This window comes from Sorex fumeus, unplaced genomic scaffold, assembly GCF_029834395.1.
Source record: "Sorex fumeus unplaced genomic scaffold, SorFum_2.1 ptg000130l, whole genome shotgun sequence".
Lineage (NCBI taxonomy): Eukaryota > Metazoa > Chordata > Mammalia > Eulipotyphla > Soricidae > Sorex > Sorex fumeus.
The window spans coordinates 6,244,279-6,262,628 of NW_026606187.1; the positions used below are offsets into that span (position 1 = coordinate 6,244,279).

Below are 18,350 nucleotides of genomic sequence, written 5' to 3' on the forward strand. Positions count from 1 at the left end.
TTCATTCTCACACACCAGGTCACTTTGGACAATGAAGCGACATTATCTGCTCACTGGGGAGGGGTTGTCGGGCCACCACCCAGCAGTGCTGAGGGGCAGCACAGAACCCAGGTCTCACCCTTGGCGCTTTCTGTCCAGCACAATCTCTCCTGCTGTGCCCTGTATTCTGGGACCAGCTGCACCAGGTGGTCCTAACTCTGGATCTTTTTTTTCCGGGGGAATGGGGTCACACCCAGCAATGCTCAGGGGTTACTCCTGGCAGTGCTCGGGGATCGAACCTGGGCTGGCTATGTCCTCTGGCTTTACTATCACTGTGACCCTAAAGGTGGATACTTTCAGTCTTTTGTCGCTTGAAAATCACCACACAATGGATACAGAGAGACACATAAATATATACACACACCAGACTAGTGGCTTTAATTAAACATATGTGTGTATATATGTATAGTCACACACACATAATTGTCTCTGCCCACCTCTGGCAGTGCCCAGGGGGCCCTGTGGTGCCGAGGACCCAGCTGGCTTCCTGTGGCCCTGCCTGCTAGGCTCTCTCTAGCCCATTTGGCAGTGTTTCCTAACGCCAGCTCGAGCCCGCTGAGACGTGAGCCTCCAGGAATGTTCCGTGAATCTGCTCTGTGTGACGTGGTGCTGGCCACCAGGCAGCCTCTGGGGTTCAGAAGAGGGGCGTAGAGGTGCCCAGAGCCACCTGAGTGTCTGGGTCAATTCCTGCCTCCTGCCCCCGCTGTCCTGGGGCGCCGGGCCTCCTGCTCCTCCCCCTGGATGCAGCCGCTGCGCGTGCAGTCTCCTGGCCACCTGCTCTGGCCGCTCCTTGTCCCTCTAGCTGGACAGCAGTTTCTGGATCCGTTGCCGCACTTCCTGAGGGCCCAAGGACACCATCATCTCGGCGACCGGCGGGCCTTGCTGAGCGCAGAGAGAGGAAAGACAGTCTTACTGCCCTGGAAGCATCTGGGGGTGAGGGTGGGGGTGGGGGTGGTGAGGAGGGCTTAGGGCAGCTTTAGGCTTGAGGCTTGTTCCTGGCATGTGGTGCCAGGGACAGAGGCCCGCACTCCCCCATGCAGAGCCCGTGCCCCCACTGCCCTGCTCTACCCTCCAGGCAACTACCGTGCGCCTCCATCTAGAGCTACAGCCCAGCTGCCCCGGCGCAGTGGCCTGTCCCCCTCGCCTGTGGCACTAGGTCTGTCCCCTCAGTCCTCTCCCACAGGGTCTGCTGCCGAGACGCCTGCATGCAGCAGCCGTGGGAAACCCCAGGAGGGGCGAGGCCGCATCCCCCCCGTCTCTGCCGGCATGGGCGGGGTGCGGGGACACGTGCGGGCCCGCTGCCGGCCTCACCAGCTGCCCGCTGAGGGCCACCCGGAGGAGCTTCATCACGTGGCTGTGCTTGGTGCCCGGCAGCCCCGCCGACAGCTTCCTCAGCTCCCCGTTCAGCGCGTCCTGGGTGAGGCTCAGCCCGGGGCCGTCCAGCAGCCTGGGAGAGAAGCAGTTTCCTTAGGGGCTGCACTGGCCCAAGGCACGGGGAGGTGAGGGAAGAAGTCTGACTGACGATTCTCCACCCATTACGTCAGTGGCACCAGCGACGATCCCGCCTGCTGGGGTTGGCGGGTGGTGGGGAGAAGACCGCCCAGGGACCAGAGCAAGTGGGCAAGAGAGGAAGATGAAGAGAAGCCCCGCTAAAGGGCGTGTCCACTAATGGCTCCCTCTTGGCCGTCTCAGCCTCAGCTTTCTCACCTGTAGAGTGGAGCTGATCACAATGCCCGAGCCTCCCTGGCCACGTGTGGCTCAATTAAAACCTGGAGCTCCCCCCCCGGTCTGAGCAGGGCCAGAAGGGCTGCAGAGACCCCCAGGGAGCAGGTGCCGCGTTTCAAAACGCCAGGTATCAGCGATTACCAGCCACGAGACGTGCACACTTGGGAAGGAGTTGGGCAAAGACTGGACGAATGAAGCCCTCTGGGAAAGGACCCACAAATACTGCCTGACGCGTAATCGGGGGAGGCAAAGCACAGGGAGCAGAGAATGCGACTGGGGGTCCCAGCTCCAGGACTGGCCACCAGCTCGCCACCAGCACCCCGGACCTCGCCCTGGGCCGGAAGCACACAGGACCTAAAACCCAAGTGAGGGCTGGAGCCCTCGTCCACGATCCCAGACACTATTTGAACATCAGGAAAAAATTCATTCCCAGGGACAAGAGCAATAGGACAGGGGCCGGAGCGATAGTACAGCGGGGAGGGCGTTTGCCTTGCACGGGGCCGACCTGAGTTCAATCCCCGGCATCCCATATGGTCCTCCAAGCACCGCCAGGAGTAGTTCCTGAGTGCAGAGCCAGGAGGAACCCCTGAGCATAGCTAGGTGTGACCCAAAAAGTAAAAACAAAAGAGCAATGGGACAGCAGGGAAGGCATTTGCCTTGCAGGCAGCTGATGACTGCAGTTCAATCCCTAACATCCCATGTGGTCCCTCAAGACTGCCAGGAGTGATTCCTGAGCCCAGGGCTAGGAGTAAGCCCTGAGCATCGCTGGGTGTGGCTCAACAACAAAACAAAACAAAACAAAACAGAAAACTGAATTCCCAGTTGGCAGGACTCACGCGGCCTGTGGTGGCTCTGCTCCCCCACCTGGTCTCCGTCACTGCCGGGAATCCAGGCCGGAGAACGCAGCCGGGCAGAGGCTGGCCCGGCACTGAGCTCGAACTGAAGAAGCCTCGCAAGGCCAGGGCTTTCCTCGCTGGGAGTCTGTTCTGGGGCCGCTGGGTTTGCGCCAGACACCAGATCAGGCCCTGGTCCGCGACACGCAGCAACTGGGCCTGAGCACTGCTGCTTCCAGGTGGAGCTGTTGAGAACCAGCCTGGCAGCCCTCGGGGCACTGCGAAGGTGCTAGAGCAGGGGAGGGCCGCACAGCACCTGGGATGGAAGCGGGCCCGGTGCTCACAGGCAAGGCACGGACTCCTGTCCTTGGCGTCTCCCCTGCCGAAATCTTATTTCTTGGGTTTTCGTCTGTGGGCCACAGCCGGTGATACTCGGTGGGATCCAGTGCTGGGGACTGAACAAGCACCCCCTGCCCATCTGTCATTTTTGGATCACACCCAGCTGAGCTCAGGGGTCACTCCTGGCAGGCTCAGGGGACTCTATGGAGTGCCGGGAATCGAACCTGTGTCCACTGCATGCAAGGCAAACACCTGCCCGTTGTACGACTGCTCTGCGATCCCCATCCCTTTGTGTGTGTTTTTTGTTGTTGTTGTTGTTGTTGTTCAAACCAGGACTCCATTAAGGCAAGGTACATGGTCAACCCCTGGCTCAAATTATTGGGAAGTACAAAAAGTAATGAAAGAAAGAAACAGAGATTCAGTGCCGTGAACCATTAGACAGGGATCCGAGTGGTTCTTCAGGATAAAAATCTGACTGGATGAAAATCACATTGAAACTTAATAAACTTTGAGTGATTTAAAAAAAAAAATGAAAGAACAGGTGTTCTCCTCCCTGCCACGGTGGGAGGGCAGGCTGGCAAGGAGCAGGGAGGCAGGTCTCAAGACCCAGTGACGGCAGCTGAAGCATCCAGAAGACACTTCTAGACATTCTGGCAGCTTCTGACCGTCTCTGGGTGCCGGCTTTCCTGGCTTAGGGTGGGAGGTGGTCCCTGAAATCTAATCCTGTGGCAGGGTGAGGAGTGAAGATACTAGTTCCTGGGAATCAGCATCTACAGTACCCCGCAGTAAGGGATATTATGAACCGACTCCAGCTCCTGGGAATGTATCCCAGAGAGGGTCTGCAATCATGCCCAATGACGCCCAGGTGAGGTGATGCACCGCAGGCCTGTCTGTAAGGAGCAGCCTCTGGAAACAGCCCAAGTGCCCATCAGCAAGAAAGGAGTTAAGTGAACCTGGCACAGGGGGCTAAGAATGGAACAGGGGCGGGACCGGGGAGGAAGGAGGCTGCTCTGAGCACTGGCCTGGTCGAAGCCGCAGTTGGAAGGAAAATACCCTCAAATTCCCGGAACGCAGAACACGGTTAGTAGCTAATCTTAACAGCAGCAGCAACCTCCAAAATACATATTTAAATCAACGTTATCTCAAAAATCTTAACAATAAAAACTAAATCCAAAAATAAACCCCAACTAGTAACTGGGTTCTGGAACTGGGCAGGCAGATAGGAGACAAGGAGTGAAAATGAACTCCTGGGGCTGGACTGATAGTACAGCAGGGAGGGCGTTTACCTTGCACAAGGATGACCCGGGTTCAATCGCTGGCATCCCACAGGGTCCCCTGAGCATTACCAGCAGTGATTTCTGATTGTAGAGCTAGGAATAACCCGAGTATCGCTGGGTGTGACCCAAAAACGAACCATTCTGTGTGTGTGTGGGAGGCGGGGGGGAAATGGTACTCCTCTTATAAATCCTTTCAATTATTGCTAGTTTTTTGTCTCTTTTCCTGCAGATTGGTTGATTGGACGGCCACAGACTGATCTGCTCTGGTTTTTCTCTGGTTCCTGGGCTACCCCTGGTGATGCTTGGGGCTCACTCTGGCAGTGCCGGGTGTGGGGCCCCAAATGGGGCAGGGCTCAGAGTCCATGCTCAGCCTCTGGCACCCTGTCCAGCCTGGGTCCTCTAGGGGCAGGAATTCTCTGAGCAGGATACATGGGTGCCTATTACACTTTTCCCCCCCTGCCCTTTTTTTGGTGGGGCGGTTGGGGCCACACCTGGGGGTTTTCAGGGCACACTCTTGGCAACGCACTCAGGGCTGACTCCTGGTAGTGCTCATGAGCCCACAGGGAGTTCTGGGGATCAGACTCAGGTCGGCTGCATGCAAGGCAAGCACCCGACCCACTGGACTGTCACTCCAGCCCCCCAAATCACCTTTCCCAGCTTCCTTAGTGTAGTCTGGTCATCGGCAGGCTGTGAGTGTTTGACTTTTGGTGGGTGGGCAGCTGAGTCATACTCAAGGGTGGTGCCAGGGATCGAACCAGGACTGGCCACATGTGAGGCAAGTGCCTTCACTCCCGTTCTCTATCCAGTCCCTGAATGTGTAATTTTTTTTTTTTAAAGCTTGCTTTGTTTATTGGGGTTACATCTGGCAGGGCTCAGGGGACCATCTGGGGTGCTGGAAATCGAAGGTGGGCTAGGTGCGTGCAAGACATTTATGCTGTCAGCTGTCCTATTTCCCTGGCCCCCAAGAACGTGTAACTTTTAAGTCAAGTCCTCGGGGAAGGGGTGTCCTTGCCCTCCCCTGCTTCCTCCTGCCTCCTCAGGCTGGACTGAGAATGGTCTGCAGCCACAAACCACAGAAATGTGAGTGAAACCTAAGAACAGAGGGTCTCTGGGGACAGATGTGGAGGAAAGCAGCCTGCCCTGCTCCCTGTAAGAGGAAATGCGCTTTGTTGGGGTCAGCCTACCCCTCAGCTCCGGGAGAGGCCTCCTCCCCCCGCCACAAACACACACACACACACACACACACACACACACACACGCACACACCCTCAACCCAACAGATACACACACACACACACGCCCCCTTATCCCACAACACACACACACACACACCCCTGCCCCCTCACCCCAACACATCCACACGCGCCCCCTCACCCCGAGACACACACACCCACTCACCCTGCTACACATACCCCCCCCACACACACACCCTCACCCTGACAAACACACACCCCTCTGAGGAAAGGGACCAGCAGAGAAGCACACGGGGCAGAGAGCTAAAGGGAAGGAGAGACACAGGTCCTGGGGCCAGCTCTGTCCACGCTGGGACTGGGTAGAGCCAAGACTGGCCATTGCCCCCCCCCATAAAGATGCTAAGGGAGTACACATGGGCAAGGCAGCATGGGGAGGACCCTCGTGCCAAGGAAGCCAGCGAGTGAGCCCCTTGGCTCCTTCACTGGCCACGGCCATGCCCCGGGAGAGAAGGGGGCAGAGGAGAGGCAGGGCGGGAGGGGCAGAGACTCTTGAGCTGGGCCGGAACTCACCCCAGCACGCGCCTGGCGATCACCTCTGCCTCCTCCGTGATGGCCCCCAGCTGCGCCTGGGCAACGGTGGGGCGTGTCCACAGGTAGGCGTGTGCTGGGGAGACCAGGTCCTGCAGGCGGCCAATGTGACCCTGTTGGGAGAGACGGCACTGAAGGCCCCAGGGCTGGGCAGGGGCAGGGCGCTGCCCACTGGAGCCTCTAGCCCCACCTGTCCTGGCAGGACGATCTTGTCCCGGTAGACAGGACCCCCGACCCCACCTGTCTCAGCAGGACGATCCTCTCCAGGTAGGCAGGCTCCAGGACTGCCCTGTCCTCCAGCTGGCTCCCGAACGCCTCCTCCACCAGTGCCCGCAGCTTCCCGACCAGCTGGTGCCGCTGCGGCTCACTGCCCAGCAGCCGGCGGAGGTGCAGCCTGTGGACGGCAAGGGACGGTCCCACAGCTGACCCGGGCCTGGCTCCCACAGACCCTTCTCCCGGGGAGCAGGCTGAGTGGGAAGACTGATGCCTTTGGTCAACCTCCCCAGCCTTGAGCAGCTTTCTCTTGGTTTGGGGGTCACATCCAGCAGTGCAGGGGGCACAGGAAACCGTGAGGTGCTGGGGATCAAACCTGGGGCTCCAGAATGCAAACCATGCCCTCCGCCCCCCAGAATTCTTCCCCAAAGGGAACGAGCTCTTCCAGCTAGTCAGAAACAGGCAGCCCGGGAGCCTCGTGTGTGAAACTGTTGTCCCAATGAGCAGCTCACGCTCTGCCTATTTTTGAGTATCTGAGTATTTTAGTGGTGCTTCGTGGCTGTTCCCTGCTCGGTGCTCAGCAGGGGACGGAACCCAAATGAGATCCAGCCCATTTGTTTTTCTCTTCAGCCCAAGCAGCTGGACAAATTTAGTCTTTTTTCTTTTCTTTTTGGGTCGTGCAAAGCCAGGAATAACTCCTGGCGGTGCTCGGGGGACCTTCTGGGATGCTGGGAATCGAACCCAGGTCGGCTGCATGAAAAGCAAACGCCCTATCCGCTGTACTATTGTTCCAACCCAAATTTAGTCTTTTATATTTGGCTTTTAGGTCACACAATCTGGCAGTGCTCGGGGCCAACTCCTGGTGGGCTCCGGGAATCAAATGGGGTGCCGGGGATGAACCCTAGGTCAGCTGCGAGCCCGGCAAAAGCCCTCCCCACTTCACTATCGCTCCAGCCCTGTAGGCAGCATTTGACAGCAGGAAGAGAGCGTCCAGGGACATAGAGACTTTGGGCAGAAGAACTGGCGCAGAGACTTCCACTTCCCCCTATCTGGCTGGCTCATGAGCCCTTTACTTGGGGGAGGCAGAGTCGTGGGGCACGAGGACCCTGAAGCAGTGCCCGTGCTGCCGGGCCACCCACCTGCCCCACTGCCCTCTCCCGCGGGACCTGGCTGGCCTCTGAGGCCCTGAAAGTGGTTGCCGCAAATATGGGGCTCTGGTCTGGAAAGACAGCGGAAGAGGAAGGACTTGGGGGCCAGAGAGAGAGCATGGCGGGGTAGGGTTTGGTTCCTGGTGGCCCAAACGGTTCCCGAGTCCTGCCAGGAGAGATTCTCAAGCACTGCCAGATGTGACCCCAAAACAAAAACACGAAGCACAAAAGTATGTTTCTAAAGGTGAGGGATGGAAATCAGTGAAAGTTGCCTTGAGTGTGTGAGGTACCATACATGCATGCATGCATGCGCGCGTGTGTGCGCGCGCGCACACACACACACACACACACACACAGCACAACTAGTACTGGGAGGCGCCCCCCCGACTCTGACTCTGACCACGAAGCAAGCACTGCACGGTGGGGTCGCAGCCAGGACCCAAGGTTACAGTTTGGCTGCATGAAACTCAGGCCCACCCATTCCAGGTAACGCTGCACTGCCTCTTGGGGTCACGGGAAGCACAAGCCCACGTCTGCCTTCTCCTCCGGTCCTGTGGCGGCCGGGACCGCAAAGCACCTCCCTGTCCTTGCCCCTCCAGCCTCCAACACACCGCTCTCTCTGAGGGGGAAGGCATGGCCCAGGGATGAAGACGCTGGCCGTGCACTCTGTGGGCCCCGACTCCATCCCTCTCGGCTCATGTGGTCCCCGGAGCACCAGCGGGAGTCACTCCTAAGCAGAGCCAGGGACGGCCCCTGGGCATGGCCAGTGCGGTGCTTGCTCAGGCACACGTGCACGACGGGGGGGGGCGCTTGCAGACACACGCGAGCATGCTGGACACAGAAGGCAGCTGGAGCAGTGGCACAGCGGCTGACTGGATTTGATTGCTGGCACCACAGGGGGCCTCCCAAGCCCCACCAGGGACGATCCCTGGTCATGGAGCCACAGGGAAGTCCTGAGCACTATAGGGGTAGAACCCCCAATTAATAACAACAACAAGAACAACAACAACAACGAGAGAAAAGGCAGAGGAGAAGCCGAAGTGGCTTTGGTCTTGGAACTCGCCACGCGGAAGGGGCAGAGTGCTGTGTGTCTGGGCCAGTTTGAGTTTTAGGGTGATTGGGCCCCAGAGTCAGGTTGGGGGAGGGTGCCTGCCTTGCATACGGATGACCCAGATTTGACCCCAGTCACCCCATCTGGTGCCCTGAGCCCGGTCAGGAGTCCCTGAGCACCGCCAGTGTGTGCCTAGCCTCCTCCCTCCACAAAAACAAGCCCGAGAGTCATTTAGCTCTGGTGCTGTCCCTGTGTCAATCAGAGCGAATCTACGACCCACACCTTCGATTCCATGCGGGAAATAGGTGAAGGAAAACCCTTCTGAGTACCCCCTGGGGCTGGGCAGCTCGGTGGGCAAGTGTACCCCAGGCTGTACCAGCAGGGGGTCTGGGTCGGATCCCGGCACCTCGAGCAAAAACAAAACCACCTGCATGGGCCAAGAGCTGGTAGTTACAGGGACTAAGGCACTTCCCCGCAGCTGAGCCCTCCACTTCCCAGCACCACAAACGGTTCCTGCCCCATGTCCACCCCTCCCCTAAAGTCACCTTGGAGCAGAAAGGAATAGGCCCTGAGCACCACCAGGTACGTCTCTCCCCAGCACCCCTATGCCCCTAGAAACACCAAAAACCCAACCAGCCGCTGGGGTGAAGCCTGAGCTTGTGCAGATGAGGCTGAGAGAGGCCCGGGAAGACAACTCAGAAGGCCGGAGCCAGCAGCGTTCAGAGGGGCCGCTGCATCTCGTCCCCAAGGGGGCCTCGGCACAGGCCGAGGGCACCTTCCAGGCACTGCGTGTGTGGCCCAAACACCACAGGGGGAAGTACACAGCAGTGAAGAGAGCCAGCTTCTTGCCAGCCCCAAGGAAGGACCGTGGCCCCCGGCCGACGAAGTAGGAGCCCTTCCAAACCCCTGGCGTCCCGGTGCTCAGACACATCCAAGGCAGCCCCCGATCTGCGGGAAGCCTCAGGGAAGCGGGGCTTGCAGTGCGCAGAGGCTGCTGGCTGGGCTGGGCTGCCTGTGAGAGGACGAGGCCTCTCCATGCGGTGCTGGTTCCCAGAACCCGGGAAAGGGGCCTTGCAGGCTGGGAAGGACAAGCGCCATTGCTCTCCTGAAGAGAGGCGCTTCCTAGGCACTGCACAAAACACCTCAATGGACACCAAACTGGACCGAGCGCCGACAACATGGGATGCGGGGAGAACCCTGGGTTTGGGGACGGGTGGGTTTGGAGCCACGCCCAGCTGTGCCCAGGGATCACTCCCGGTGGGGTTCCGGGGTCCCTATGTGGCACTGGGGAATGGAACTCGGGCTGGCAGCAAGCCAGGAGATGCCTCAACTCTGGTCCTTTCTCTCTGGCCATGCCCCGTTCTGGAAGAGGGGAAACAGGCTGAGAGGTCAGACAGCTCACCTGAGCCCGCCCTTGGCGCTGGGCTCTCCAGGGCCCCACTCACCTGTTGAATTCTGGAAGCTTCTCCAGGTCCAGCAGCGCTGAGTGGCAGGTGATCCGGGAGAGGTCAAACTGCGCGATCAGCTCCGGCAAGGTCCTGCCCATCTGGTTCTCTGCCAGTGGGGAAGGCGGGGAAGGTGAGGCCCGGCTGCCTCCAGGACCCCCTTTCACCCACGAGGGAGTCCAGTCTGAGCGGGCCTGCCAACCCTCTCAACGAAGGGATCGGGGGTGAGGGGCTGTGTGTGATCTGGGGGAGACATGCGTGGATGGGGGGGAGGGGCGGCGCCTGGGGGTGTGAGTCCAGCTGTGTGTGGGGGGGATTTGCAGTGTGTGTGTCTAGCCCCTACTCTCAGTGTTTTTGCCTCTTTCTTTTTGGAGCCATGCCCAGCAGTGCTCTGAAGCTGCTCCTGGCTCTGTGCTCAGGGGCGCCTGCAGTGGTGCGGAGTCAAGCCTGGTGCCTCACACATAGTCAGGCCGGACAGTCTGAGCCGCACCCCGGCCAGGCAGGAAGCATCCCCTCAGGAAGCCGCCACCTGGGTGAAGCGCTCTGCTGACACTGTGCTTGGCCCGGCCCATCTGGGGGCAACTTGCCGAGGACCCCAGCTGAGCTCTGCTGGGCTTCTGAGGAGCGGCAGCTCTGGCCCGGGCTGGAGACAGCACTGGCTGGCGAGCTGCTCTGGGCTCTGAGCTCGCCGTCCCCTTGCGCAGGGAGCAGGGAAGCTGTCCCGCACTTCAAGAGCAGCACACAGAGGCAGACCTGCTCAGAGCCCCAAGCAGCCACCCTACTTGGTACGTGTGTGTGTGGCGGCAGGGGTGGGGGACAGGGACACACCTGGTGGTACGCAGTGCCAGGGATCAAACGGGTGTGTGTGGGAAAGGAAAGCCCCTTAACTATGCTGCTGCTTCTGAGTATCGCTGGACCCCCAGGACCAGCAATATCCCGGGATCCCCAAGCAGAGTTTAGGAGCGCCCCATTCAAAACACTAAAAATCAGGTACTTTTTTATTTTTGCTTTTTGGGTAACACCTGGCAATGCACAGGGGTTACTCCTGGCTCTGCACTCAGAAATTACTCCTGGCGGTGCTCCAGGGACCATATGGGATGCTGAGAATCAAACCCGGGTTGGCCGCAAATGCCCTACCCGATGTGCTATCACTGCAGCCCCTCAGGTAAATTTTTGAGCTCCATCCTTGGCACTTTCAGGAAAGAAAAAAAAATAGACACATATTAAAAAAAAAATTGGGTTCAAACCCTGGGCCAAGGAGAAGGGCTGAGGTGGGTCACAGGTGTGAGAGCAGCCCCATCCAAGTCAACCTCCCTTCCTTGGCAGTGACAGGGCAAGGCAGGCCAGCCTCTCACCCCAGTGGGTTCCTGCAGGGGTTGCACCCTGGGGGGCCGCTGTTCAGGGACTCCACCCTAGGCCCAGGAGGGAGGCATTGAGTCCATTTTACAGGTGAGCCCACTGAGGCTCAGAGCCCGGAAGCTCCCGCTGAAGCCTACAGTTCCATGACAGAGCCCAGCCTGGGGCCCAGTCGGGATGCAGCAGCGATTGGGATCAGTTGAGATCTGTCGGGATCCAGGCCTCGTTGCCCGGTGGCCCCAGGGATGCCTGCTGAGTGGGTACCTGGAAACCCCGAGCCGCAGTTGGTGATGATGTCGAGCAGGGCATCAGGCAGGAAGCCGGCGGCAGCGAAGTGCTCCAGGAAGATGTCGCCCTGCCGCTTGGACAGTTTGCTGCCGTCCCGGTTGAGGAGCAGGGGCAGGTGGGCGAAACGCGGTGGCGGCCAGCCCAGGGCCTGGTAGAGGAGCAGGTGCTTGGCGGTGGACACCAGCCACTCGGAGCCCCGCAGCACGTGGCTGATGCCCATGTGGTGGTCGTCCACCACGCAGGCCAGGTGGTAGGTGGGGAAGCCGTCGCTCTTCAGGATGACTGGGTCCCCCTCCACGCTCGCCACCTCGTGCCGGTTCCAGCCATAGACCAGGTCCTGGAAGGCGGGCGCCTCCCCCTCCAGGCGGAAGCGGATGGCGGGCCGGGGCTCCTGGGCCAGCTTCTGGGCCACCTGCGCCTGGGTCAGGTGGCGGCAGCGGTTGTCATATCTGTGGGGAGCAGAGCGGCGCTGTGGCAGGGCTGCGGGGCTAGCCGGCCCGCGGACGGTCGCGTCCCTCTTGGCCCCGGTTCCTGTGTCTTCTGTGGAGACAGTGAGCAAGCCAGGATGCAAGGAAACGATCCGGAGGCACGGCCCACCGAGCTGTCTCCGACCTCCACTGTTATCGGAAAAACGATGAGCCAAGAGGCCAGAGATAGCACAGTGGGGAAGGCACTGGCCTTGCACCAGGTTCGATCCCCGGCATCCTGTATGGTTACCCAAGCCCAGCCAGGAATGATCCCTGAGTGAAGAGCCAGAGCACCACTGAGTGTGACCCCCAAAACCAAACCAAATAAAAAAAAAAAAGAAAAAGAAATCTGAGTATTCCACTGGAGGCAGAGCCAACAGTACAGTGGCTAAGAAGCTTGCCTTGGATGGGATAGACTTGAGTTTGATCCCTGTCGACGCCAGGAGTAACTCCTGAGCATCGCCAGGTGTGGAGGAAAAACAAAAAATGATACATATAAATAAAAGACCACAAGGCAAAGTCCACCCAAGTGACACACTGGCTCTGCCACCATGCAGCCTGGAGGGTCACCCAGCACACATTGGGTGCCACCGCCAGCTCTCCTCCTTAGTGACAAAGGCTGGCCAGGAGGATGAAGGTCACCATGGGGGCACCGAGAAGACCCACGCACCAGACCACTGCACAGATATAAGGGGGGGAGGGGGCATGCATCCCTCAGGCTCTGCACCGGGTGCAGGGCGGAAACCCAAGGCACCAGCTGTCTCTGGACAGGGGAACAGAGGGGCTGGGGTCGGGCCCCAGGGCGTCATCTTTCGAGCCCTCAAAATTCAGTAAAGGACTCATCCATTCATTTCTGGTGGTCGGGGCTGGGCCTCACAGCCACAAGGCAAGCACCGCACCCCTGAGCCAGAGCCCAGACCCCTCCCTGGACATGCAAGGAGCAGAACTGGGTGCTCTGATCACGGCTGACCAAACGGTGTCCTCACAGCGGGCAGACCACCCTCATGCCTTCTCTCTCCTGAGGGAACGAAGGGCTTCGTAACTGCTATTTCTTTGATGGGGTCTCAGGGGCAACTCCCAGCTCCATGCTTGGGGGCAGCTGCTAGCAGGGATGGAGCAGTGTCAGGGAGCGACCCGGGTTTCCCGCATGCTGCCACTCTCTCAGGAACCAGCCAGAGCCGTAGGGATGGGCCGGCCAGGGACAGGGCTCTGGTGGTAGAACACGTGCTGCCTTGCAGGGACGAGACCCCCCCAGCCCACCGTGCACTCCCCAGGGCCCCATGGTCCCTAAGCATTAACCACCCCCAAGGAGACAAGGTGGCACTTCCACGCCCGGGTTCCAGGAAGGCTTGAGCCCGGTCTGCGCCCTCTTCGGGCTGGCTGTAAGTGAGGCCATCTTCTGCCCTGCTGTGAGTGGTGCCACCAAGAGTCACATGTGGCCCTTCCCGCCAGTCCCCAAGTGCAGACACGGTGGGGCAGTGAAGAGGCAGAGCTGGGGGCCTCCCCATGTGGAGGCTACTGGGGGGCACTCACCGGGGCGTCTGGCGGTTCCTCAGCGCCTCCTTCTTCAGGAGCTCCAGTCGCTGGGGCGAGCAGAAGCAAGGGTAGGCCGCGCCAGTCTTGAGCAGCGCTTCCGTGGCCCGGGCATACAGCTCGAGCCGCTGAGACTGCTGGTAGGGCCCAGCGGGACCACCCCGGCGCGGGCTCTCGTCTGGGGGGACACCTGGAACACAGGCCGCGATGCCCTGAGGACCTGGGAGGACGATGCCCGTCCACTTCCGGGCACAGCTCCGAGGGACGTGCCCGCGTCAAGCTAACTCCCCGAGGCAACCTATAGGGTTGGCACACTCCCCATGAACACCTTTTATTTTAACTTTGGTTTTGGGGTCACACTTAGAGCTGCTCAGGGATGACTCCTGGCGGAGCTCAGGGAACTCTGTGGGGTGCTGCGGGTGAAACCCGGCGTGGCTGTGTGCAAGGCGAGCGCCCTCCTCACAGCACACGGCTCCAGCCCCACACCTTCCCAGGGGGCCTCCTCAGGGCCACTCCCAGCCACTCATGACCCCGTGGCCGGCCCAAGGGCTCAGCAACATAGTACAGCGGGGATAAAGGAAGTCCGGCATCTAACTCGGGGCCTAGAGCAATGCAAGGCTAACGTCGGGGCTGACTCCTCAGTCCCAACACCATCTGCCTTTCTGCGTGACAGCCGCCTTAAATTTTTCCTTAAAAAACAAAAATCAAATCCCTGGACTAGAATGACAGTGCTGGTGTTAAGACGCCCCGGACACAGCCAAGCCCAGTTCAATCCTCAGCACCACATATGGTCCCACAGAGCAGGGCTAAGGCAATGTTGAACACCATCAGGTATGGCTTCCAACACCAATTCCCCCCCACCCCAAACATACACATACACACAAACAACCTGAATGCTTCCAAAACTCGTGTACCATCCTCACGCAAAGCCTATGCTAACATGTTTGTCACTCCACAGTCAGGTGTGGCCCGAACACCTCAGGTTACCCCTCACCGGGTCTCCAATTCGATGTCGTGCTCTCCAACAAGGCCCCCCTACCCAAGAAAGCAGCTCTCTGAACCCATACAGATTCCCTAATCTGCACCCTCAGCTCTGGGCTACTTATTGGCACTTCTTACCAAAGCAAGTGGGTAAGACTCAGTTTATCTGTCTTTCTCCGGTGTCCCAAAGTAACGGTGGCACACAGGCCAGACCGAGGCACGTAGCCTTGCAGCACATTTGATTTGATTATCGGGGTGTGGGGGGAAAATGGCCCACGTCAGCTTAGGCATCACTTGGTGCCAGGGATGGAAGCTAGGCCAGCTGTGTGCGAGGTGAGGACCGCAGCCCTGCCCTGAAGGAATGAATGTATTGGGCTAACCCTGACGAAGTCGGCTCTGTGCCAGCCTTCTCCAACACACAGCAACGAACTGTTTCTGTCCTTGAGGAATTCAAAGCCTAGTTAATCTTCTACCAGTGATTAGAGGAAGAAACCGTCTTGGTATTTGGCTACTTCTGCGGGGGAAGTTGAACAAGTCCTACCAGCCCTGGCAGGTGGGCCCCTGGAAACACAAACACGCCCCCCTCCCGTTCTCCCCACGCTTGGCTATCCTCAGGATTAATTCTCCACAAGAAGGCTCACTTCAGAGGTTATGGGCATTTTGTTTGGCTCAAAAAAATGTGGTTAAGAAGGAAAAAAATAAATCAGCTCAGCTTTAACAATGGGAAGTATTCAAGAGCACGGCGGACACCTGGGGTCTGGCTCCTCCTGGGCATCAGCGGATTTAGTGAGTTCTGGCTGTGAACCCGCTGCTCCCCGCTCGCCACAGGCCTCACTGGCCTGTTCCCTACCTGCTCCTGCCAGACTTACCTCAGAGCCTGAGATCAGAGCCAGAGTCTCAGGCTGGGGAGAAAGGGCAGAGATGATGAATGCATGCAGCTGAATGTGGTTCCTGAGCGTCCTCAGGAACAATCCCCCCACTCCAGGAAGAGCCCTGGGGTTAGGCCAGATAAAATAAAAAGGGAAAGACAAGAAAAAGATACTAAGAATGTCCAACAGCTTTTGGTCAGGAGACCTCAGCGTCCTTCTGGGAGGTCCCGATCACTCCAGGTGATACCATGGGCTTCTTGTCCACGAGTCCCCCCCCCCCCCCATGCCCTGACCCTGCTTCCCAGGCCCCCACGCCATCCCTCTGGCCTCACCTGCCCACTCCAGCATAGCCTCAATGTTCTCCGCGGCCCCAGGCACAAGGCGGGTCTGGTCTGTGTCCTCCAGCCGCAGGATGAAGCTCCCTCCATGCTTCTTGGCGAAGATGTAGTTGTACAAGGCAGTACGGAGGCCACCCAGGTGCAGGAAGCCTGGCGAGAGACGGCAAGGGTTCAGACAAGACCCGGGAGAGGCGCTCGCACCGCTCAGACAGACACATGCCGAAGGTACCCTCCGTCAATATCTGCGACCACAGGGCCTGGGGCACCTGGCATCCAGCTCTAGTCAGTAGCCTTTCCCCTGTGGGCTTTCCCTGAGAATCTATGATGAGGAGGATTACATTTACATTCAGCAAAAGAGAGGCCGTAAGTGTTACCGAGTGGTTTACCAAGTGGTTTCTCTTAAGAGATCTAGCTCGAATGCATTAGCTGGGCCAGGAGCAACAGGCTAGTGGGTGGAGCATTGGTTTTGAATGTGGATAACCCAGCCCAACATCCCAGATCCCAGAGGCTCTCTGCAGCCCCGCCCTGCAAACACCACCAGGGATATTTCCTGAGTGGAGTGCCAGGAGTGACCCCTGACCATCGCCATTGTGGCCCAAAAGCATTAGCTGCATAAGGCCTAACTCAGGAGGTCAGTAAGCAGGATGTTAGTATGTCACTGGATGACAGATGACAAAAGAGAGGCTCAGACAATAAGTAATCTGCCCATTGTACAGCAAAGATCCATACAATTCCAGACTTTGACATGAACCTCTGCCTGCATCTTTATAAAACAGGCTGCAAAACTGGCTAATAGGGAGGCACATGGCTCTCGAGTGTGAGGTCATGGGTTCGAGGTGTAGTGTATGTCCCCTGAGTACCCCGAGAACAAACCCCTAAGCACACAGCCTGAAGTTGCCTAAGTCCAGCTGCTGGTGTGGTTCCAAGATGGGGAAACCAAAAAGAAAAAACAAAAACAAAAAAAAACAAAAACAGAAACCCAGGATGCAAACACCCACCAGTTCGGAAGCAAGTACAAAAACTGACTAATTAGCAGCTTAGATGATTCCGTTTTGGAAATTTGCCCGCCTTTCAATCTGAGATGTGTACTCTGGCTTTTTTTTTAAATATTTTTTCCTCTCCAGAGGAGTCTGTTCTCCCTTCAACACGTTTCTCTCTCTTTCCCTCTCTCTCATATTTCTCTAAGTAAACCTCTCTAAACTATTTGACTTCTGACAAAGAAATAGGAATTCGATACTCATTTTGTGATTTCTGGATAACAGGCTCCTATTTTGCGTATTTTTATTTGTGCCGTATTGTGGATTGAACCCAGGTCTCACGCAAGCAAGCTATATGTTTTTAGGATATCTTTTCCCAGTAATCTATTTATAATACCAGTCCACCTTTAATTGTAAATTTTTAAAAATTGGTCTTGGGGGGCTGGAGCAATAGCACAGCGGGTAGAGCATTTGCCTTGCACGCGGCCGATCCGAGTTCAATTCCCAGCATCCCATACGGTCCCCTGAGCACCGCCAGGGGTAATTCCTGAGCACAGAGCCAGGAGTAACCCCTGTGCATCGCCGGGTGTGACCCCCAAAAAAAGCAAAAAAATAAAAAAAAAAATAAAACCCTGAGTCTGAGCATCTTTTAAAAAAAAAAATTGGTCTTGGGCCAGAGCGATAGTACAGTGGGTAGGGCATTTGCCTTGCATGCGGCCGAACTGAGTTCAATCCCCAATATCCTATATGGTTCCCCGAGCACTGCCAGGAGTAACCCCTGAGGCATCGGTGGGTGTGACCCAAGAAACAAAATAAATAAGTAAATAGGTCTTCCCACCATGAATGGTTAGAGAAACCCTGTGGAGAGTGCATCATACTTCTAACTGAATTTTATTTTGGTTTGGGGGCTATCTCCACCACCTTAGGCTTTTCTACTTCTTGCCAGCACCCGGTAGCTGTGCGTGCCACCAAGTCTCATTTGCGGACCTGGGGGCTCAGGATGCGTGACCTCACTCACTGCAGTCCAACCACAGCCACGGGGTCTTTGCACGTGCAAAGGGAGCGAGGGGCGGGGGGCGGAGCCCCTGCTCCAGATTATGGTTTACGGGAGCTGTCACTCAGGTTCTCAGCTGCAGCATCCGAGCCCAGTGGTCCCGCCTGGCACGCAAAATGCCTACGTGCACCGGTGGCAGCAGCCACAACAGAGGCCTCCCCGGAGCAAGGTCCCTGCTCCCTCGAGGACCCAGAGCAGGGTCTGGGCGCCCAGTCCGTCCCCAGAGCACGTTTATTCCACCCTGATCTCGAGGAGGCCGGCGAGGTGGCACACTGCGACAAACACCCTCCCGGGGACGCGCACGACTTCCGCCCGCGGCCAGGCCCGGGTCTCCGTGGCACGGGGTCGCGCTGGCCCCCGCCCGGGCTGCCCCACCGGAAGGGGATTCTTTCCAGAACTTTCGGGGGGGCGGGCCGGCGGGGGGCGGGGCGGGACGTCCGCCCAGGTTACCTGTGGGGCTGGGGGCGAACCGCACTCGCACCGCAGCACCGGGGTCGGCGCCCTGGCTGGCCTCGCGCCGCGTCCCCGGCCGGCCCGCGGGCCTCCGGGCCTGCAGCAGCCTCCGCAGGGGCAGCGCCATGTGCGCCGGGGGGCGCCCACGTGGGCCGCCGCGCGCGGCGTCACTTCCGGGAGGGC

The 18,350-nt window shown here is 58.4% G+C and overlaps 1 protein-coding gene across 2 annotated transcripts; it reads right to left on the reverse strand.

Annotated features, from left to right (window-relative positions):
• Positions 1-382: 382 nt before the first annotated feature.
• Positions 383-18,332, reverse strand: EARS2 (glutamyl-tRNA synthetase 2, mitochondrial). Of its 2 annotated transcripts, none has more exons than XR_008795643.1 (9): positions 18,165-18,332; positions 15,678-15,833; positions 13,496-13,685; positions 11,472-11,944; positions 9,852-9,960; positions 6,235-6,388; positions 5,977-6,107; positions 1,351-1,518; positions 383-921 (listed from the first exon to the last, which is right to left on the reverse strand). XR_008795643.1 is itself a non-coding variant. In XM_056138859.1 (9 exons), the coding sequence occupies exons 1-9, from the start codon at positions 18,292-18,294 to the stop codon at positions 838-840; spliced, it is 1,563 nt and encodes a 520-aa protein (XP_055994834.1). In that variant the 5' UTR covers positions 18,295-18,332; the 3' UTR covers positions 383-837. The 2 variants fall into 2 exon arrangements, 1 of the variants encoding a protein (XP_055994834.1); XM_056138859.1 differs by having other exon boundaries at positions 1,351-1,486.
• Between the last annotated feature and the right edge of the window lie 18 nt (positions 18,333-18,350).